This window comes from Rhopilema esculentum, chromosome 5, assembly GCF_057945365.1.
Source record: "Rhopilema esculentum isolate cy_ngs chromosome 5, ASM5794536v1, whole genome shotgun sequence".
Taxonomy (NCBI): domain Eukaryota; kingdom Metazoa; phylum Cnidaria; class Scyphozoa; order Rhizostomeae; family Rhizostomatidae; genus Rhopilema; species Rhopilema esculentum.
The window spans coordinates 4,266,781-4,289,690 of NC_142819.1; the positions used below are offsets into that span (position 1 = coordinate 4,266,781).

At 36.1% G+C, this 22,910-nt stretch overlaps 2 protein-coding genes across 2 annotated transcripts; one reads left to right on the forward strand and one right to left on the reverse strand.

Moving 5' to 3' along the window:
• The first annotated feature begins 13 nt into the window (after positions 1 to 13).
• On the forward strand, positions 14 to 14,861 carry LOC135689818 (F-box only protein 9). Its single transcript, XM_065207178.2, has 13 exons — positions 14 to 178; positions 1,483 to 1,719; positions 4,998 to 5,055; positions 5,697 to 5,774; positions 6,447 to 6,516; positions 7,319 to 7,397; positions 8,540 to 8,641; positions 9,433 to 9,494; positions 10,407 to 10,495; positions 10,844 to 10,957; positions 11,528 to 11,742; positions 12,789 to 12,868; positions 13,279 to 14,861. The coding sequence occupies exons 1-13, from the start codon at positions 176 to 178 to the stop codon at positions 13,382 to 13,384; spliced, it is 1,293 nt and encodes a 430-aa protein (XP_065063250.2). The 5' UTR covers positions 14 to 175; the 3' UTR covers positions 13,385 to 14,861.
• Positions 14,862 to 15,160: 299 nt separating this feature from the next.
• Positions 15,161 to 22,253, reverse strand: LOC135689819 (tyrosyl-DNA phosphodiesterase 2). Its single transcript, XM_065207179.2, has 6 exons — positions 21,883 to 22,253; positions 20,692 to 20,736; positions 19,490 to 19,539; positions 18,850 to 19,020; positions 17,279 to 17,522; positions 15,161 to 16,428 (listed from the first exon to the last, which is right to left on the reverse strand). Exons 1-6 carry the CDS (start codon positions 22,006 to 22,008, stop codon positions 16,075 to 16,077), a joined length of 990 nt encoding a protein of 329 aa, XP_065063251.2. The 5' UTR covers positions 22,009 to 22,253; the 3' UTR covers positions 15,161 to 16,074.
• Between the last annotated feature and the right edge of the window lie 657 nt (positions 22,254 to 22,910).

The following is a 22,910-nucleotide window of genomic DNA, read 5'->3' on the forward strand; positions in this document are numbered from 1 at the left end:
CCTTGTTGATTCTGCAAAAGAAACACCATAGACACAGACGTGTTTGTATATTCTGGTTTCAGTTCAACGAATTTATGCGATGTGTACCAGGCTGTTTAGTGAATTTTTTATCCTGCTGCTTTCAGTTAACTCTAGAGATAAATTGTGCTACGGTATTACAGCGTCCTTTTAAGAAATGGTGAGATGAAATATCCTCTATTTTTAACATACACACTCCCCTCACGAAAGTATCCGGACAGTTTCGAATTAAGTTGCGACTCTGTTGTTAGAGAAATTTGTTTACAAATTTCAAAGTCAGTTTTCATGAAAACGTTCTTATCAATTTCCTCGAATTTTTTCTTGAAGTTTTTTCGGCCTTCGATCCATTTATTCGTCGAAAAAAAATAATCTTATCGATATGTAAGCAAACTCTGTGAGGCTTTTTCCTCAAGATGATAGTGACCAAAACAAAAGAATTGACTTTTGAGCAGTGTCTAGTAATAATGCTTTGTCACAATGATGAGATGAAGCTATCATTAAATTGCTAGTATCCTTGTATGCACAAAGACTGCCTCTTTCGAGATATGCAAAAAAATTTGAAAAACAAGAAGTCTAAAAAATTTTTCACGGTCAAAAAGAGCAAGAGCTCTCGTGACACCAACGTCTGAGCGTTCCGCCCTAACCAAATTTGCATCAAAACTGATTTGCATCATTACACATTGCATTAAATGTTCATAAGCAATTAAACTGTTAAAAGATGTGGATAAATAATGCAAGGAAAATGATAGAATGTACCCTTTTGTACAAATGATAGAATGAGTTGTGAATGTACCCTTGTACCGACCAATTCCAGCAAGACTTGCAGCGGTAAAGAAATAATATGGCTTTATGGTCTTGCACTGAGTGATATGTTTACTTTGCAAGAAAGTGTTTGATCTGGTAAAATGTTACCAAATATCATCCATGTTTTATAATCGATCGGTGGCATCTCCATGCAAACATTTTTCCCAACTGAAAGTAAACAAGTTGTATCTCTCTTTATTCGAAAATATTTATGTCTCAAGAACCAGTTTGTAAAAAATGTCCAGGTTTTATTGGCCCATTTTAACTGAGTCCAAGTCACCTGACTTTGCTGTTCTCTGCTTATTTGACATCAGTTGATTTGCATATGTCTTGTAGCGCAAAGGTTTCTCATTTTAACAAAAAATGATAACCGATAAAAAGCGCAGAAGTTTTGCAGCATTTTAATGTTCTGGTTTATTTTGGAAGGGTTTCTCAAAAAATTATTATCACTAAGTTAAAAAGTCATTATTGCAAGCCTAAATTTGTTTCTTCTGAAAGCGCAATCGATCTTTGAAATGTCCGGGTACTTTCGTGAGGGGAGTGTAGTTTAGTTGGTCTGAATTTTTAAACATCAAACCTAAGTATGTGATAGTTGTAAAGGAGTGGTTACTTTTGTTTTTTAAAGTGTTCAGAGTATTTTAATTTATGTGTTGATTTTAGGAAGAGAAAGAAAGAATTCAGCTTGAACTTGCATCATTTCGTCAACAATGGCATGATGAAATTCAACACAAACAGGAGACTGAAGAGCAACCAAGTGATAAACCAACAAACAAAGATGAACAAAAAGAGCAGAAGGAAAATGAAATTGATAAGACTGTTTCAGAAAACAGCTTAAAAAGCAAGGATACTCTTACAGTTACCCTTAAAGACAATTTGGAAAAGGAGAAAGAAGAAAAGGTTAGGACATGTGGTGATGTGTTATTTGCTAAACAATGCTGAGCTTACAAGGGGGAATTCCCATCCAACAACTATGTAACAGGGCTTGTCCTCTAGCGCTAGATCCTGACCTTTGGTTTCTAAATGCACGACTGCTACAAATTAATCAAAAACTTACTTGGATGTAAATTTGAATAATGAAACAATAATTGGTTTCAGCAACCAGTGACCAAGCTAGCCAAAAATTGTTTGCCCTGCTGTAAAAACAGGGCCACGCCCTTATTAAATAGGAAACGCCCATAAACAAAAATTCTTTTTTGCAGATGAATTTTTTTTAAATTCAGTAAAAAGCAAATTTTAAACTGATGTCTATCTTTTGAAAAATAAACCCATACTTAAAGGCATGCTTTAGGGGTCTTACTTTTCAAATAAATCTATATCAAATATTAGCAAACCTCTACAGCTGAAGTAAGAGTTCAAATTGGTGATAACTAAATTTGACAATAAAAGGGGGGTAGAGGTGACATTTGAAGTTGCATATCATACATTTGTGGTAGTTGAAATAGTCTAATTAGACTATTCCAGATTTTGGTCTTATAAACCTTACAAATCTAGATACTTTATTAAAATAATTTTAATAAACAAGTTTAAAGCCTGTAGGGGCAAGTTCACATATTCTGCAGAACGATTATTCTGCAGCTGATAAAGAGAGGTATGTGTCATGTTTACAATGAAAACAACTTCATTAACCAAACCATTAGTCGAGTAAACATTCAGGTAGAAAAATACACTTCAATACTAGCAGGTCAGTGTTCAGCTCATTAGTATTCAACATAGCAATCAATCACACAACACCAGTCAAATTCTGCTGAAACTGGTTTATTCTCCAACTCCAAAATTCCAATAACACAACAGTTAATTCAATTAATTATGCTTCCATCGTTCTTGTCCAGGTCTAAGAAAATCTTACTTATTTGGGCCACCATGATATACCGTGCCTCATACGAATGTACCAAGGCCAAAATTAGAGTGTCTCATACAGCCAATTCTTGTTGTTTACCATTTCTTTCTTGCGAACTTTGGACACAACTGAGGCAAGTTTTGCTGTCAATAATAATATCATTGGTATCGCCCAAGCAAGCAGGAAATCAACATTCACATTGCCTCACCATAACACTTGAACTGGTCTTCTAGCTAGCACTCTCGTCTCAGTGTCTCATTGCAGAACGAGAATGCACAGGGCAATTCTCGCAGTCCTGCCCTCCAAAATAGCAGGACCAAAGGTTTTCAAGACAATGCTCTTTGACCTACATAGGTGAACCCTCAACCAATCAAATCACTACTGCTTACGAAATGTTATGATGATCCAGGCCTGGCCGTTTGAGGCGAGCGATAGCTCGCGCTCGCCTCCACGCTCCCCTCGCAATCTGAGGCGAGCTATGAATTGCTCTCGTAAACAGAACATGAAGGGAGAATCGCTCCCCTAAAATTTTCATTCATTTGCCCTTTTCCTATTCAGAGAATCCTGAAAACTTACAAGGGTTAATTGGTTTATTTTTGTAACAGCAATTTTTCCCGTCATTGCATTTTTTGCAAATAACTCTTTGCTTGTTGGGCGGTTTTTGTTATGATAGGCATTAACCTCGATCTATTTGGAAAAGGATAGTTAAGCGAAAGGTATGTTTGTAGCGATTAGAACCTTTCAATGTTAAGAAAACAGGCATGTTTTTGAAAGGAAAGTCGAAGAAATTGGTAGGAATTGTAGATTGGGGGATATAATAAAACAGCAAGTCCCTTCAAGCAATGGAAACAAAACTATGCCTCAAAGAGAACAGGGTACTATGTCTTGCAGATAAAAAACGACAACCAAAACATGGAATTCCATTATACAGCGGCATTTACTGAAAAACCCAGATTGGGTGAAAACTATAACGGCGACATGTTTTGCATTATTGGGAAAGCCTGATCATCGTTCCATCTAGCAGTTTGTGAACATATCTACTATATAAACATGACCGACCGCTTTTGTGTAGACAGAAAGAGTTCGTTTTCACCTTAGGACTCCGTTGGTAACATTTTCAATAGGAAAGCGGCACTGATTGGACGACCTCAACAGTCATGTGCTTGCGTTTTCTGATTGGCCTATTTCGATCCAAAACTGGGTATTTTGTCGTAGAGTTTTCCATCTATCTTCTGACGTTTTATACTCTGCAGAGTGCTAGACAAATAACTTAAGTTTGTTTCAAAATTTGTTTTTCAAAGCCATTTTCAAATTCTGCACAACAAAAAGATTGTTTGTCAAGAGAATTGTTGTTTTTGTGTTGTGTCAGCTTTACATGAAACTGAAAGAGTCTGTTCTTTTAAATACTTCAAGTAAAGGGGGTGCCTGATTCATGGTTAAAGCAAATGCAAATTGAATAAAGTAAAACAGCATACTCCTGACTGAGGCTAATAAAGGCAACCAACAGATACTAAAGGGGCTTAAGTTATCTGTCGATTGTCTTTAAAGTACATTCTATGTGTTACTGATTTAGCTCTTCTCAGCAAATGAGGGGAGCGATTCACAGCTCACCTATAAAAATACAAACGGCCAGGCCTGATGATCATTTCGATAAGGTGCTGCTCCCGAGATTGAGCAGGACTTCTCTTTGTTCTAGACTATTGTGAAGCAGGACTAAATTCACAAAAGCCTATTGTGAAGCAGGACCAAACATAGGGTATCATAGTTATTAGCAGAACCAAAATCCAGGGCTGCCGTAGAAAAGAACAGGACCTTGAGATTTGCACGGGATGCCTGTATCGAATAGAATTTGAAACTTCCTTTTTGCAAAGAAGAAATTTTTTTATTGTTTGCAGTAAATCTTATCTTTGGAAATTCTTGGTCCTGCCCAGCTTTACCACTGTCAACAACTTCATTTTTTACGCTGAACTATTGTGATTTACAGGAGGTGGTTTTCTGTAACTACTTTTCCTGTCTCTTGTGAGCGAGACAATTTGCAATGGGCAGTCATAAACTATGCCAGTGCCAATAATTTGGTGAGGTTTTTGGAAGGATGGAAGGAAGAGGGTGATTGCCTGCACTATACTTTTGTATTCTTCCTCCACTCTTGTCAAATTTAGCAACAATTTTAAACCCTTGGAAAAATGCTGTACACAATTTTTTTAATAACAAAAAACACAGACAAAAGGGAGGCTGACAGAAGTAGATGACAATAAAGCTACAGTTAATTATTTTGATAGCATCTTAAGGAAAAACTTGAACTTTTTTCAACCTATCATCCTGCAAAACTGTATTCCAGGCTGCAAAGTTATTCCTGAAAGGCATTCAAAAGGAAAGAGAAAAACTAATGTATGAAGGTATGACTTGATTCACATAAGACTTCTATGCTGTTTTCTAGAATGATATATGATTGACCAAATGTTGATAAAGTCTTGAACTGATATTTTAGATGTAGTTTATATATTATTTTTATTAGTAATTAGATATTGAGCAAATTGTTTTATTTGAATAGATACAGAGGGTTTAAAGATTCTTCAAGTTATTTTGTTTCAATGAGAAAAGAAAATATCAGAACAAATAGAGAAAATAAATACCAATTTTAGAATAAATGCCAGTTATTGAGTTCGGATTTTCTATTTTTATAAATAATTATGTTGGTGATTTCTGTTGTTATGTTTGATTTTCTGTTTGTGTATTGTATTGAACCTATTCAAACATTTCTTTTAGTTTGTCAATGTTTAGTATTTATGTCTTGACAATGTTGTCTAAGTATACATTTAATTGTGTTTATGGTGTCAGTATGTTGTTATTAGGCTTTTTTGCAACTTGTGCGTATAAGTTTAGCAGGAATCAATAATATCACATCTGAAGATTACAAATCTGTTGGAATCTATTGACTTTCTTTTCTTAGGCCATGGAAGCCAAGCATTTCCCTCAAAACACAAAACAAGAACATACACATTTGTTACACAAGCTTCTGTTTTTTCATTTCTTGCAGCAATCTACTTCTACAAGCAAGCAGTTCACCTTGTCCCAGATATTGAATCAAGAGTTGCTGATTACCAGGCAAAATTCAGTATGAAACATTTTAAAATCCACACTTACCTTATGAAGAGAAGAAATATGACATTGTTGTTGCATGAGAGAGTCAACAATATCTATTTAATGTTTGTAATTAGGAAAAACTCTGTAATAAAGCATAAGACGTGATGTGTCTATGACGTGATGACGTGCAGACAAGATTTGTCTATGACCAATAGTTATGACTGCTTATTTTTTGCAAATTAATGAGCAGTCTTTGAAATGTTTTTAAAGTTGGATAATTATCTGGAAATCATGTGCTCAATCCCATTTGGATCACTTACCAGAAGCTTTCATGGAAGGTTTCAATCCAATCCCTCCAGCCAACTCAGCTGCCCTTCCTTTCGCTGATGGTAAATGAGTACCCAAGAATTTGTTCACAAATGAAAATCTGTTGGGAGGTACAAACCTCATGCTCACGCCAGCTATATTTTACCAGACCAATGCTTTGGTAATTATGTTTTCATATGATAAGGACACTTCACACTTGTCGACAAAGCTGTTCTTTCTTTGAGTGAACACTAAGGGTTTCAGTGAGTAATCATGAAAGATACGGAAAGGGCTATTTGTGTTTAGAATATGATGATTCTAAGTTGCTACTCTGAGTTTCTGGGTTAAGGGTATTCAAATTAATAAATGCTTCCTATTTCGGTTTTTCTCATCTAAGGCAAAGAGAATGATGATAGCAGTGATGAGGATGATGAAACTGAAGAGATTGAGCCAGATTATCAAGCAAGGTAATTTTTTTGTATGAACTGCTTATTGTAACACTTGTCACATTTAAGTAGTTTTTTGATACACATTGAAATCTCTCACTTAGTCTTTACTAAGTCTAAGAAATCTTTTACTTAGTTTATTTGCAACCAAAATGGATTGCAGCAAATGGACAGAATGCTCACTTAATCTTAAAAATCAGTGTTTTTGGTTAAAGTTTTTAATTGAAAAGCAAGTAATTGTTATATGTTTCATCAAGAATTTCTTTGCCTAGAAGCTCCAATAAGGAAGGTGATATTTTCTTCCTTTTTTGTATTTTTGCACACTCTGTTTTTATTTCTTTAGTTAAGTAGCTTACAAAATGATTAATTATATGACTATGCACTTCAAGTTGGATGCCAGTTTTTGTATTGTACAGTACAGCTCTGATTATTTGGCATACAAAACTATAGACCACCTTGAAGATCGTGGAGCCATGACTCAAGAGAGGGAAAAGGGACAATAAATACAATGGCAGCAAATATTTTCCAGATTTGTAGCTCAAACAAGGTCAATTGTTAACCAACTAATATTAAAATTTATAGTCTAAAAGTGTTTTTCTCTGATCTAAAGCCGTTTTATGACCAAAATAATGGAAGAGCGGCCTCTATCCATCATGAATTTTTCGCTTGGTTTGCCCAAACTGAACTAGCTATCGAATAATAGATTTCCACCATCGTATCATGAATTCCAAAATTGTTTATTAAAGCAGATACAGCCATAACTTAGCTTGATTTAGTTTATATTTTTCATCAATTGTTTCATTGTTACCTTCATTCTATCTAGTGCAGAGCTAGAGGCTGTTACAAAGCAGTTCAAAACTTTAGGTGTAGGAGACCTGTGTTCACAAGAATTCCCCTCAAAGGTAAATTCTCAATGAGATTCACAATGTTATAGTAATTACTCCATTGATTGGTTTTGCCCTGAATTATTTCTTTCTGAAAGCATTTGAAAATTGCTTTGAAAAGAGCAAACATTTTATAGCATACTACTAAAAGCTTTTTCGTCTGACACTCCTCAGAGCATAAAACGTCAGAATAAGGGTCCGAAAAAACACGATGAAGAATATATACCAAGTTGTTGATCGAAATAGGCCAATCAGAAAAACGCAAGCACAAGACCGGTATAGTTGTCCAATCAGTGCCGCGTGCCTAAAGAAAAATTACCACTGGAGTCCAAGAGAGACAACGAACTCCTTCTGTCTACACAATGGCGGCTTTTTCGTTTGTATGTAGATCGATTCCAAAGTTGCTAGATGGAAAGTCGACCTGCCAATTATCTAACATGTCGTCATTATACACTTTGGCACAGTCTGGGCTACCTAAAAGATGTTGTCGGATGATAAAGTCACTTGTTTGACTGTGTTTTTAGACCTACAAGATTTACAGGATTTTTGTTTGACAGAGTTTGTTTACCAACCAACAATACTCTAGTTTCCTGTTTCGCTTTGAGCTCACAACACAATATGGTTATGTCATCCTATCCAAAAGTCTTTGAACATTAACGCCAGTTTTCAAAGGAAAATTCAGCAACCCCATCTTTTCCTAGGAACAATATTAGTTAACTATAGGTAAAAGGAAATATTTTTTGTGGGTTGTATGGTGTTTTTCCAAGCTATCAAAATTGATGAAGGAAAAAAAGGGGAAATTAAAATAGCCAAATCACTATCCAAATTTGAGAATGTTTCAAGTAATTTTTGCAGGTGTTGTATTTGGAGGCAGCACAAAAAGTTTTGTCCTAGATAAAATGTAGTATGGCAGTTTTGACAGGAGAAAGAATTGTCATAGTGAAAAGAACTGTCTTTTGTTTTCTGTTTCTTTTGTTAGTTATTTCTAAGAACTTTATTACCATATAATTCATTTATCTTTAGTTGTTTGTTATTTTGACAAGTTTGACATATTTTGACCATGGAAGAATTCAAATTCTCGTTTTATTTCATTATCCAATTTGAATCGTGCAACTGAAATATTTGGTTTTGAATCACGTTAAGAATGTTTTCCATTGTAGCAAACGCACATTTCAGTATTGCCTTCAGAGCTGCTGATATACATTTTAAGATGGGTGGTTTCAGACGAATTGGACCTTCGTTCTCTAGAGCAGGTCTCGCTGGTAAGTAAGATACCGAGTTTCTAGGAAGGCCACCTTTGTTTCTTTTGCCAACTTAATTGCAATGAGCCTGTTGTGTTTGGTTATCCTATACTAGTGCATACTGTGCTAGTGATGCCAGTCAAATGACAAGACGAAAAATCTTGCCTTGTTTTATGTTTTCCTTTCGTTTCCTATATACTGCCACAAATGAACTTGATTACGACACAAATCACATTGGGACATGTTTTCTAACATCAAACGCTGCTTTGTCGTAAACTAAAATTGTTAAAAGGAATGAATAAACGTAGAATTGGAAAAGTTCCATAGCAATAGTTCCAAGGATTTCAACAACGATTTTATGTGGCTGATTTGTATTTAGGAATAACAGTTCAGTGATCTAAATGATTTTAATTAAGATGAATAAATGTTAGAATTTGAAAACCAAACATGACTTCTAACATGAATCGAATACTGAGTAATGTCATATCATTGGGCTCAATCTATATGTAAAGTTTAATTTTTGGAGGATGTACTGCAATTCATTCTTTAAAAATTTGTACCCATTACCAGAAGGCCCTCTCCCTAAGAAACAAGATATGCTACAAACTTTGTTCTACAACTGTCATTTTTGCTAGTTTGTAGCAGAGCTCTTGTCAAGGTCAAACTGTATTTTGTTTTAAACAGTCCAATGCATCGTTAAGTCGAAATTCACTTTGATTAACCGTTTAATTTCCGTTCACTTTAATCAACTGTTTGTCATGAAGTTGTCTCAAACCATGCATCAGATTAATTTCTAGCTACGTTTTCTTAAGGTCTGCAAGTGGTTTTATGCTTGTGCAAGAGATGAATCTGTCTGGAGAACAGCATGTTTAAGGTATTTTCAACAAATCCATTTAATTCTAAACTGATTCAAACTCCAACCCCTAATAAAGAACAAAAGAGCTGGTTTAGAGTTTTCGTCTGTAATCAGCCAGGTAAAACTAAGATTTGTTTGTTTCCAGGGTCGTTTTTAACAACTAACTAGAGGGCAATTGCCCCTGCAGCCTAAATGACCGTCCATTGTTTTAAAAAACAGGCTATTTTCTTCCTCTTGGCCATGTTATTGCTATGTCTAAGGCTTACCTTCCTTGTTGCAATTTAATTTTGATCCAAGTTGCAACCCACTGCTATGTAATCATTTAAGTCGAGTATGTTGCATAGGGGTTGAGTTCAGCTAATATGATGTCTTACGATGCTGCCTAACATTTGTCGTAACCAGTGGCGGACACTTGGGGGGCGAGGGAGGCGACCGCCCCCCCCAATATTTTAGGGGACAACGGTCTTTTGTTCTAAACAATGGGAAATGTGACGTCATCTTATTAAAACAATAGGCTTGCCCCCCCCCCCCAATATTTGATCAAGTGTCCGCCTCTGGTCGTAACTACCAGCAGATTCTCAAAAATATAGAATACTAGTTGATAAATCATATATTGTTTGCAATACGATGAATAAATAACATATATGATATGATGACATATCTAGAACTACCAATGCAACAATTTGCAAGGGAAAGTAATACAACAGGGAAAATATGAACATAGAAGGTACTTCCGTCTTATATTAACATATAATTCCTATGTAAGCTTGGGGTTAGGCCTGCCATTAGTGTATTCCTTTGATGAAAATGTATCCCTTTGAAAATACTTCCTATAATTGTCCATATTCTGAAAATTTAAATTTTGAATGCATTTTTTCGCAATGAACCTTGACATCTTCTTTTCAGTAAGGGAGGGAATTTTATTTTTAGGGTGTGGGGCGTTCATTGCGGTACACCGTCTGTATATGATGGCTGCTGGAGACGAATGCTGCTTGAAAGACCCCATTTGCATTTTAATGGTATGTATAATCCATGTCCTCACGGAAAAGTATCACTGTCAACATTCGTACTTTTTTCAACGCTGGCCTTGCAGGATACAACGCGATAGTGGAGTCCAGTTTTAATGCTTTTATTAGAAAGAGATTTTAAAATTTACCTCATTTTTAAGTTATCGGGAGTTTTTTTGTAATATCTTGGTAATGAATTGCAAGATCGAAATGACTAACTAATGAAAGCTTGTTAGAAGAGGCAGTCCTAAGCCTTGGGCTCACTTAGTTAATAGTTAAGACCTGTTTATAGTGGTATACAAGGGGGGGGTGTCTAAGTGCATATTTTCGATATTTGAGAGCCAGTTCTTTTGCCTTTAGGGGTTTACATCAGCAAGAATTCATACGTCAGGGCTGGAGAGCAGAGTCTGGATTCATATTACCGCCCGTTTCATTATGTCGAGTATTTCAGATACCTGCGTTTCTACTCGGATGGTAATTATCATTTTTGTACTCCAAAATTCGCAAATAGAACGGAAAAGCAGAAATATAGCATGCACAGATGCCGACTTGTGTAGATAGAAAAGCTTCTTTTTTTCTCTTAGATCAACTAGTGAATGATTAGCGGTCGCTGATTGGTCAATAGCAAGGACCAATCAAGCGTACCCATTTTTCTCATTTTACTGGGTACAAATTCTGCTTACCTTTAGTCATCAGCTGACTTTTGAGATCTGTCAAGTGTCGGACAAAAGTATTCTATGTTCAGTGCCATCTTCAAGTTAATCAGTGCTATCATTTCCCGACAACTGTCAACTCGTCCCTGATCAATGGGAACACTTTTTCTTTGATCGCTATGGAAGATTCATAGAGGGATCTGCGACTTGTTCTCGACTCTTACAATTTTATGGGAACTCAGAGATCGGAGACTGGACCCAGTTTTCCAGTGGTCCTAAGATTTGGTCCCGTTCTTTTATTTGAACCAGCTTCAAACTTTGCGATATAAGTCATATCCGTACATGCATTTAATCCCTTCTTTCTGACCTTGTTATCCTGTCCCATTTGAAGGCACAGTACTTGTTTGTACAACTCCTGATGATCCAACGATTGCTATCCCCGCTCTGAGAAAGAAGCAAGAGACGACTGCGGTAAACAGAGGCCATTATCGTCTTGTTGGAGATGCAGTCAACATTATGACAAAAAAAATCCAAAAGAGCCAATCAGAGACAAGAAACAGAAGACGCCAGAATCCAACGATTGTTCAAGAACACGTGTTTCATATGGTAATTCAGCGGTTTTTTGAATGTATTCGATTTAGATGTTTCTTCGATAAATGTAGATTCTGCAAAAGTTTATGAGACCTTTTCTCATGAAGAGATACACTAAAATATTCAAAATTCCCCAGCCCCTTAAGGCCTTGTAACACTATTTAATATCATGCCAAGATGAAAAATATGTCGCTATTTCTGAAATGGCACTTTCTTGTATATCTAAGTCAAAGGTAAAACATCAGATGTTCCATGGTATATGCCTCTACTTGCTTAGGCATTTTTTTATTCATTGGATGCATCTGACATCCGGCTTTACTTAAATTCATTCATATTTTGTCTCGTTGAGCAAGGTCTTAAAAGTTGAAAACAAAGGCGCAATAATTTTCTCCTTGAGAAGGACGTATTTTGGTTGCAATAGAGTGAGGTATGGGGAAAGATTAAAAAAACATGAATTTAGCATCTTTGAATAAAAACAGAAGAATCTAAATATGCATGCTAGATTTTATTTTAAATGAAACTAAATATTTAGCTCAACTTAGAATTTCTCATCGAACAGTAAGCACTAGTGTCAACAGATGGTCGGTTTGTTCATTTCACCGTTCCTAGATTTAGATGAAAGCAAATAGATTTAGATTCATCGTGCTAAGAAATGATTTTGCACGTGAAGTTTCTAGAGACCTGCGTTATTAGGCACAGCAACATAAAGAGCATCCAATAGTATAACAGCGGCTTTTTATCTGATGAACAAAATCTGAATGTGTTGCAAGATCTTAATGTGAGGTGTTAATATTTTGAGTCAGTCACTGTTGCAACGCTCCTATTACTTACTTCAAGCTTCCACCTAAAGATAGACCAGAGAATAGATACGCCCCCCCCCCCTTCAGCTTTGTTGTATGCACTACAAGTCCTATGTTTAAAGGTTATGAAACCTTTATCCCACTTAGATTGACAGCACATCTCCATTCTACGTAATATAAAGCGCCTCTTAGCTAAGATACCCGTATTCTCCGTGCCAGTTTGAAGTCGTTCATTCAGCAATAACATGCTTACGTTTGTAGGAGCTAAAGTTGAGAGGAACAGGAAGACGCAGGAATAACCAACTGCATTGGGGCAACTATTCGTACTTGATTAACAACAAGTAAGTGTTGCTGAATCACTTTAGTATTTACTGTTGAGTTAGCATAATCAAGGTTTAAGTAATAACATCACACGGATATATCTTGAGTCCCTTATTTCGTCCCTTATCTATTTAGTCCCAACTACAAGGCTGTCGTTATGCTATGGCGTCATCAAATCTGGTAGAATTTTGTTGCTTAAAGAACATTATACATAACCTAGAGGTGAAATTTAGCCATTAAAAGCACAAGCTAACTGTGAAGTGCGGCCTAAGTTTTATATTTATGAACCAATCCGGGCAACAGCCAATTCTCTATTAGACTCTTTCACTTCGCAGAGAAGTTCTTTCACTTCCAATTTTTTGAAGATTTTAGCTGATTTTTCACATTTGGAAGATTTTATGATGTTTTCAAACCATATCATTGGTTTTAGATCAAGTGGCCTGGGATATACCAATCAGATCGATGTGCAAAACTTTAAGCCCTTCTTCTTCTCGAGGGTGAAGAGCTTCCACAGTGTCTCCACAGCCCCACTGTGATTCATTCTCCATTTGTACAATCTCATCTACTGGCTTGATATTTACCTTTTCGCAAGAATTTGAATTTAGTAATTAGTCAAAATTTCTAGTTAAAGGTGGGTCTATAATCTTGCATTGTAGCTTGAAATGTTTTGTAATTTGCTCCCTATATCAATATTAGCTTCGTCATATAAGTAAACAACGTACGTTGCAGACGTCTTCCCATTTGTTTAACGTACGCTGTGTCAATCTCTGAGTAACCCTGGAAAATCATGTTATCTTCACTTGCTTTAGAAGCAAAAATGATATACCGTAAATCTTCGAATAAGCGCCCGGGTGCTTATCTTTGCACCTTCAAGGGAAATGAATTCGAAAGACACGCTTTTATGTTCTGCTAGATCAAAAACAGAATTTCTTCACAATCACATACTATCTGTAATTTCGTTCCCTCCTTGTCTTCCTCAGTCTTGTGTGGACAGGCTTCAGCGTATTACCCTTATCCGGTTTAAACGGATTGTCCTCTTCGGTATCGGTATTTACATATTTGAAAGAATTATGGAAGACGCAAAGTTCTATAGTTTGTCTCTACACAGGTTAGTACTTTTCTTCGAAAGAAAAGTGGGTCCTTTTTAGCTACATTTGTTTCCTTGTTTCCCGTGAATTAAATTGCATTTTCGCTAATTTTAAAAATGTCCAAACAACAGACACATAGAACAGTTAACAACGTGGGAACACAACGCTTTGCCTACGCCCAAGTCCACAAATGCTGCCACATTTATGAACTGTGTAATATTGATAAATATCAGGAAGATGGCTTGATCTAGTTTATGAAAATAATTCATGCAACAAACCTTGCATTAAAAATCCTTAAAGGAATATGCACTGAAACCAAACAGGGCTTAGATGAAATGGTGCTTGAATTTAAGTCTTTCAAGGTTTGAACCGTTGCATAATTGTGAAGGGTTGCATGAATTACCACAAGATTCTGGTGGAAACTGCGGACAAGATATTTATCAATCTTGCACAGTCCAGAAATGTTGCAGCATTTGTGGACTTGGGCCCAGGCTAACAACCGGAATATCTGTCACGCAGTAATGCGTCAGAATTGTTCCTCTCACTTTTTAGAAGCACAAATTCCCCTCATTCGCCTAGAAATAGCGTTTTAATGCTAGCTTTACAAGTTTTCTAAATTCACCTTATCAAACGACATCAATCGATCCACACCGAAATACATGTCTAATACCTGTTGGCTGGCTTCTGTTTGATCGGCCTAGTTTTTGTTTACCCTACCCTAAATATAATCGCATTAAGTTTGAAAAATTAATGGTGAAATATGAGTTGTGGCATTAATTAAAAATGATTTGTTATTGATGGTGGTTGTAGTTTCAAGTATTGTTGTGTTTAGATTGTTAAATTATGTCCAGTTATTATCCGAACACCTATCAGTGTAAACGTACCTACACTCGATTTTTAGGCAAATATCTCGATATAAACGAGAGCGAAGGTCTTGTTTTTTCTCAACTGCTAGGATATTCCGTTCAAGCTACACTCTATTTGGTCAGATAGTGACCTGTTAATAGACAGAGGACTTAAAAGTGAGGACAATGGTATCGTTTTAATTGCTGTGCGGCATCAGAGGAACAATTTACAAGAATCTTCTTTGCTAATGTGTTGCAACGCAAGTGGAAAATGTTGATATTGCTTTGAAGGAAGGGTACACACAAAAGACTTTAGATTATAATCATTTTCTAATAGCAAATTTCAACTTTAACTCTCATAACAAACCAGCGGCATCAACATCAACTATTGTCACTAAACATGCAATGGAACTTATGGTTTTAGGTCGGCGTTAAGGGAATAACTGAAGGAAACGACAAATGTTCTGTCATTTTTCACAATGTGAGCCAATGATCTTCAAGGTATTTTGTTGAGTTTTTGCTCGTTAGACCTACAATGCTTTGCGATCATAACATTGCTGAGTGGCTCCAGTCTGTTTGCAAGAACCCTGTTGGATTCTGTATTATTGCAAGTGCTGTTTTCATTGTATTTACACCAACTTTGCTCTGTGGAAATTTACTGTGTATGCCGTGTTGTTTTTGGTGTGCAGCGGGATAACACCACAGAATAACAGTGTGGATTCGCAAACAAACTAGTAGGCCAATCAGTTTTCGGGCAGATAATTTTTCACTGGCCTAAAGTACGCAGCCATCAACATTTAATTTTTTATTGTAGTAGGATATCGCTAGCATAATTTTGATGACTTTCCTAAAGAAAAGAAAGGAATCTAATCTATTAGGTATATTTCAGTATAAATATTAAAATGAATTATGTCATCGAAATTGATATTCCCATCTCCTTGTGAAGGTTAACGTGATTTGGTTTCTTTTGCTTGTTTCTCTAATTAAGTACTTTTTAACAAATTTTTTAATGTTGTAAGACATTTTCAGTATCAAAAACAGAACGTATTATCTTATTCCGGAAAGAAGCCTTTGGTTATTGTCATCGAAAACAATGTTCAGATTTGGTTTAGAGACTGATAAGATGTAATCACAAAAGGGTTAGGAGCCGGCTAGCTGATCAAAGATTGCCTTACGAGGCATTGCAAATTTCCATATGCAAAAAATCATCATTAACAAATAAAATTATCTGTTTCTGCAACGCAAATATATTGTCTATGGTTGATGGACGTCGCATCAAGAATTATTCTGCCTTCAATCATCAATGGAAAATTCAGACAGGATTCCCCAATGGTCACTCGGGAATCGGTCACACGACCCCAGCCGCTCCTTTCCCACAAACTCAAATTTTGAAATCTTCAGATTTCCATCGCAGGATGCTCTATAATATATGCGGTCAAATCGGCACTTTGGCTTCCATTTGCCATTGAATTCTTTGTTGTCGTTCTGTGTCATGTCCCATGTAAACTTTCTCAGGGGGTCACTCCCTGACAATATCCATGCATCAGAAATGCCGTCTGGAATACCACCTATTTCTTTTAACTCTTCATCTCTCAGATTCAAATCTCCACCAAGAATGACAGCTGCATTTTCACCAATGTTTGTCATCTGCAAGACGAAACCTTACCTCTTTAGATTTTACGAATTAATTATGACTAAAGCTACCCTGGGAACTAGAGCCACAAAATTTCGAGCACGTAAACAGAATGCCTAGACGCTCCTTCGCTTCTCTACCCCTATCTTCTGTTTCCTCTTGAATTTATGTGGCTGGTACCCAGGGCAGACTGAAGCAGGCCTATGGCAATACAACATTTTGTTTATGAAGATTTACTGCTGAGTCCTTAATCTGACAGAGCTGTAAGTTGCGCATGGCAAAACTTAGACCAAATGTTTAGGTGAAAGTTTGTTGCAGTGGTCAAATTGATCCAGAATTTAAAAAATTTGCTTTTAATCTTATTCAATTTCACCCAAATGCTCAGTGATCAAACAAGTTAGATAAACAGACCCCATAGCTTTTTCTGTGGGAAAATATTTGCGAAGGCAAGCCTTTATATGGAAAAGAAGACAATAGCCTATTGTTTAAACAATGGAGAGTAATTGGGGCTGGGGTTTGAACAATGGAAAGTAATTGCCCTCCTAGTTGGCATCTTAAAAAAGGTCCTGACCAGGAAAAGTAAGCAGGAATAAATGAGCACGAGGAAACACAATAACAAAAACAGAAGTACTGAGTAGAACGACAGATATTAAGCATTTAAGATGCAATCATAAATTCTCTCAAATGTTTTCTCTTCGAAAGCTAAAGCGTTTTTTAACAGATCAAGTTGTCATGATATTTTAGAGCTTTCTTACTTGGGAAAACATTAGGTGGTTTTACTTTAAATTTTTAAAGAAACAGATTTAAACAATACTTCCAACAGAAAAAAGTAAAATCTAAACAGAAAGTGTGAATGAATTCTACCTGTCTAAAGCAAAACTCAAGTTGTCTAATTCTTTCATGCTTTGATGGTTTTGTGCTTTCAAGGTGTGTTGTGAGCAATGTGAGGGGTTTTGTTTCATACAGGATGTCTATCTGCAGTAGATACCTCCCCATTCTTGTTGTCGGATAGGGTAAAATATCTTTGAAAACAAACTCTGTTGTCTTCTTGTCTTTTATCATTATTGCACAGTAGTACTGGGCGATAGCGTGATGGTGTATTTGGTATCTAGAAACAGAAGTCATTTGATAAAGTGTAGAAAAATGATGCAAAAACTAAGGTATGGAGACCTTAAAAACTGATTCTTAAATTTGTCACATTGTTTTAAACCAGGCTTAAGGGTTTTTCAGGTTGGAGAGAATCATTTTTTTCAGTCAACAGCAAGACGAGTAAACTGGCCTATCGTTCTTGAGGCCAGCTCATTCACTATTGGCAAAAAGGCCCAACATTCTCTTGGCATAGCCAGTTCCATTCCTTGATATCTGGGTCCTCAAAATTTGCTTCTGGCTAGACAAGAGATCAGCATCTTAATCACAGATGTAAATTATAAAGTTCCCTCTTACAAAAAATATACGGATATTTTCTGCAAGCCAACAGCGTAGTTTTGGTAATGCTGAAGATTCTTTATGAACCGGTGAAACTGAGGAGCTAACAGCATAAAATGAGGGTTCGATACTACCCGGAACTCAAAGCAGACAACTATATGGACTGCCGATGCAGACTTTTGAAACATTTCAACTGACAAAAAAAGATAAAATGTCATAGCCAACAATCCTTTGCCAAAAGTCTCGGAACACTAACGTCCGTTTGCAAGAGCAAATTCGCGCTTTTTTCCTGTGACTTATTACATTTGCCTGATCTATCGACACTGTTTGAAGGGATGGGGGCCAAAATAGGAAATACTTGGGAAAAGAAATGGAACATACAAAAAATCCAAGTTGCTTAGTGTTCCAAGTATTTTGGCAGTCATTGAAGGTATCAAATACAAAGGAGTGACAACGAGCATAAAATGAAAGATGAAGAATAGGTGTACAGCGAGGTTGTGCAACCTCTTAGATGTAGTTCAATCATGCAGTTTCCTTTGTACTGAAATAGGGGAAGGGTGAGTTCAATAAAAAATCATTCCCTTTCAAGAATGTAGGGCAAAGTAATGTGCAGCAAGCGACAAATACACATTACTGATTTTTCAGAAAAACTTCATAACTAACCGATCATTTTAAAATTCTTTGCTATATTCACTATCAAACATTTTTGAGCAAAAACATCGACGCTGTTAAATTTCTGCCTTTCAACCCCTGGAGCCACCCATTAAGTTGCTATGTGAAAAATTCAATGCGCCAATAAGGCCTGAAAAAAGAGGGAAGATCCAAAAGGTATAATGAATATTTTGTTATGAGTTTTTTAAAAAGATTTCTTTGGTAAAATGAACACTTGCTAATAAGATTTTTCAATGCTGGTCCCTCTAGAGTTTGTAAAAGCAATAATCCATAACATGTAAGGATAACAGCTTTGCAAATAGAATCTTGGTTAAAAAATACCACAAAATGCTCTTTACCTTTTGCATTTCTTCTTCAAAATTTCAAGAGTTTTGTCAACTACCTCTTGCAAGAAAACGACATCTGGCTCCAAAGTATTGATCTTTTCACTTATACTCAAAGTTCGTAGATACAAGTCCTCTTCGTCCAATCCATCAATATTCCATGTTAAGAGAGTAAATTTGTTGGTTCTATGCAAAGAATTTTATTAATATTAAACTCAGTAGGTTGGAATCTCAATGCATATACGCAATCGAATCCTTGATTTCTTCCTAAGATCGTGCAATTCTACTCAGGTTATGCATCCAAATAAAACGACATTGATTCAAAGATGATATGATTAAAACATGGAACTGTCCTATTGAGATTTCGTGGCAACAGGTAATCAGGAAGCAGACCACTTTAAGTGTAAACTAGAAACTGACGGTAGAAGGAATTGGAAGGAATACAGCATATCATTAGAAATCCAATTGCTTTGAATAAAGCAGTCTGTTTTAGCTACTAAATGAATTAATAATGTCAAATTCAGCAGAAGCAAGATTAATCTAGCCCCAAGTAGTTTTTAAAAAACTGAACATGTTCTTGTTTTGATATGAACTTTGTGTTTTTGTGGAGCAAGATTCTTTTTTATCTTTGCGGATTACAAAAATCAGAGCCTACCTTTCTGGAGATGGATGTGCACTTGCCATTTCACTTTGTCTGTCCTCGCACTGTGTGAGAAACTTTCAATTAAAGCCACGATCTTTGATTAAAGTAATGTTGATTTTAGATTCCTTATGTAACCTTGTTGCTTAGTGCTATTTCAGTCTGAGAACCATTATCCTCGAATGAGAGCCCCCTCCCCGGAATGACTGTTTTGTTGGATGTCTGTCATTGCTTATAAAGTGGCTGGTGAGGAGAATCTTATAACGAAGAAATGGACATCGATAATGCTCTTGAGTGGAGAACTAGCCATTCAATTGTTAAGAGAGCTTAGATCGAACTGATTTCCGATATCCAGTTTTCTTTCTGTTACAGGATACTTTAATTAAAATAATTTAAAACAAACCAGCAAAGCGTTTCATTTCAAATGACCATCCTCTAAAAGAGTATAGGGAGCTCATTCGCAAATTTATGGTAGGTCCTTGTTAAGTGTGCAATAAACAGAAACGAGGTTCTTTAGGTTCTTAAAGTGCTTCTTATCTAAATCTAATGTTTCGTCCATTCTTCTATATTGATTTTTTCAAAGTTAACTGCAGGGAACTGCAGGGACAAAAATTGCAAGTGGTAGGTGGACAATTTGGTACTTATTGGTGGGTGTTTACTGTACTCACTTTCTTAGTCTTGGTAGTCAACTTATGTTTACATCGCTACAGGCAAAAGCTTCTGATTGACACAGCATGACAATTTCAAAAGCATTAGACTCAAAGAAGAGGTGAGAAGAGCATCATCATCTATTAATGTCTAACTCAAAATTTTCATTGATAATAAATGTTGTTTCAAGCCTTTGATATCAAGAAATTATCCTCATGAAGGTAAGAAAATGGTGGGTCATGATGATTGCCAACCCCTTCAAGGGTAGTAAGTTACTCTTTGGGTGAGCAGATAACCACAGTAAGCACAGGGATTAAGCATCACAAAGCAGGTAATGTTACACAAGAATGTTGAATGTGATATCAAGATATAGGAGCAAAAATATACAAAAGCTTTAATGAACTATCCAAACAATTATATTGCTATTAATTTGCTGGCAAGGAAGAAATAAATAGACCTTTTAGATAGAAGCAACAGCAGTTCTGTTCAGCCTGTTAAAAGGTATTAAGTAAAGAAACAATCAAATTCAAAACAACAAATTCATTTTGAAACTATAAAAGAAATTGTACCTTGATTGATGATTCACCGTTTTCAAAGTAATCATGGAGGGCTTCCTGTCAGAAAAACACCAGTTTCAAAATAAATTAATTCATTACTGGATATAAATCAAAATTTCAAAAACACAATGTAATACTTCTTGGTTGTGGTTGCAAAACTTGCAGCTCCTACAGCATTTCTATTTTGAAAAAGCGGCATCATTAATTAATAACATAGAGGTTAATAGAGTGTTATCCTGTCAAAACTAACAAATGCCTTCAGAACTTCACCATCTGGCTTGTGGGAGAGGTGCTATGTCCCCTAGATGTTTTGCCCCTGAAAAGCATTTGTTTAAGATGTGACTTTCAAAAATTGCCTATAGATCAATCAATTTTCCAGTTGCAGGTAGATCTCTTTTGAATAAATTTTTTTCAAGCTTTAGGAAATATTTTACTAGCTCCTGATGTTTGGCAATAAAAGAAAAAGGGGCCCAATTTTATGAGACTGAAAAACATTTTTTAAGGACAGTTTCAAGAACATTTGCAAAAATTGTAATTTTGTGACACTTGCACTGGGAACACATTTATTGGAATTGTCTTTGATTTTGCTGCCTTTTAAACTTTGAGTCATTACCTCTGATAATGTAGTGTTTAGGCCATAGAGCAAATTATAATCCACAATTTTTCTTTAGTTTCCTGTACTTTGACCTAAAGGACCTTGTTCTTGACCTGGAGTTGTTTTATTATCAAATTCAATCCGAACTCTGTTTTAATAGTATCACCTGCGAGACAAATAACATTTGCAAAAATCTTTTAAACTTTGAGCCATGACCTCTGATAATGTAGTGTTTAGGCCATAGAGCTTAAGGTCTATTGGTCATGGGTTGGAGACCAGATCTTGCCACTTTTGAAGGAGCATTCTTGGACAAGGTATTGTTCTTCTCTTCACATGGAGTGTAATTGGATACCTGAGTCTGTAGCTAGAAGTGCCATTTGTGACTCACCCTGCTGTATGCCTCTGAGGATAGTGCCTATTAGGTATTTTATTAAGTCAAAATATTAGCTAGATAAAAAACTATGATCCAAAAAAATTTCTTTAGTTTCCTGTGCTTTGACCTAAATGACCTTGTCAATTTCCCTGACCTGGCTGCGTTGCTGTGCTGCCGTTTTTCAAGGGAGCTACTATTGTCAAATTCAATTTGAAATATTTTTTAATAGTATCACCTGCAAGACAAAACCGCTTTTTTCCAGAAAAAATTTCGCAGTATCCGAAGATGTGTTCGTTATGTTGCGAAACTCCTTTATTTGGTGTTCCAAGACTACGCTTTTCCATTGCTTGTTGTCCGCCATTTCGAAAGACCTTTTGACCTCGTTTCTATTCGCTGACACAGCACCACAAATTTGCCGCCATTAGGCTGTATCAAACAGAGGTTCTCCATACTGAGAAAGGTTTGTAAATTCCTATAATTTTATACATTCTAGTGAAATGATTCCTTGACGTATATAATTCATTTAAACCCAGTTTCGATGAAGTATCAAGTGATATGCATTAGAGAACCCTGGGCAGTCGCACAACCCCGGTGAATTTCCAAGGTATCTTTTCGCTCTGACGGTTAGCACGGAAACCGCTGTACAAAGTATCATCAATAACTTTTAGTTTAAAAGAGATATTAAGTTTATTTTTGTTTAAACAACATATTTAAATATTTTTAAGAGGAATTCAGCATTTGGAAACAGAAATTTTCATAAGATGTGTTAGTAAAGACTTAGTAAAATTTGACAATTTTCCGACATTAATCGAAAACTGCGTATCCAAGTATCAAAAATAACTTTTCGCAAAATCACTACAGGATCTTCATTCGAGATTTATTTGAAAGGCAACTCGATATTCTAGAGGAATTTGCACGTTTCGACTCAAATCTACAGTTTTCCCATGAAAAAATGCCTTCTGAAAAACTTGCGAAATTGAGCTTTTTAAAAAAATCGAGGGTCAGTGTATCAAAAATAACTTTTCCCATTGACAAAAATCAGCCGGATTTAAAGAGAAAAGCAAAAGAATGCACCAAAAATGCTTCTTTAGAAGAAAGTTAAAGTTGGGGTCTAATGTGATGTTTGATGGTACCTGGCGCAAGCGTGCCTTCTCTTCCTCATAGCCTTGAAAAAGACAAGTGGCTGGCTAATCATACTTGTGACATCAATTATACTAGGTCAGCCCCAGCAATGGAGCCAGAAGGGGTCATAAGGATTTATCA

Excerpts from the sequence above, each read along its gene's own strand:
- LOC135689818 (XM_065207178.2), top strand. Across the intron at positions 10,496-10,843 it reads ACCCCATTTGCATTTTAATG|GGGTTTACATCAGCAAGAAT; the intron begins GTATGTATAATC and ends TTTTGCCTTTAG. Across the intron at positions 10,958-11,527 it reads CCTGCGTTTCTACTCGGATG|GCACAGTACTTGTTTGTACA; the intron begins GTAATTATCATT and ends TCCCATTTGAAG.
- LOC135689819 (XM_065207179.2), bottom strand. The coding sequence starts at position 22,008 with ATGGCGGACAACAAGCAATGGAAAAGCGTAGTCTTGGAACACCAAATA. Across the intron at positions 19,021-19,489 it reads GCACATCCATCTCCAGAAAG|AACCAACAAATTTACTCTCT; the intron begins GTAGGCTCTGAT and ends TTCTTTGCATAG. Across the intron at positions 17,523-18,849 it reads TTGAAGAAGAAATGCAAAAG|ATACCAAATACACCATCACG; the intron begins GTAAAGAGCATT and ends TTCTGTTTCTAG.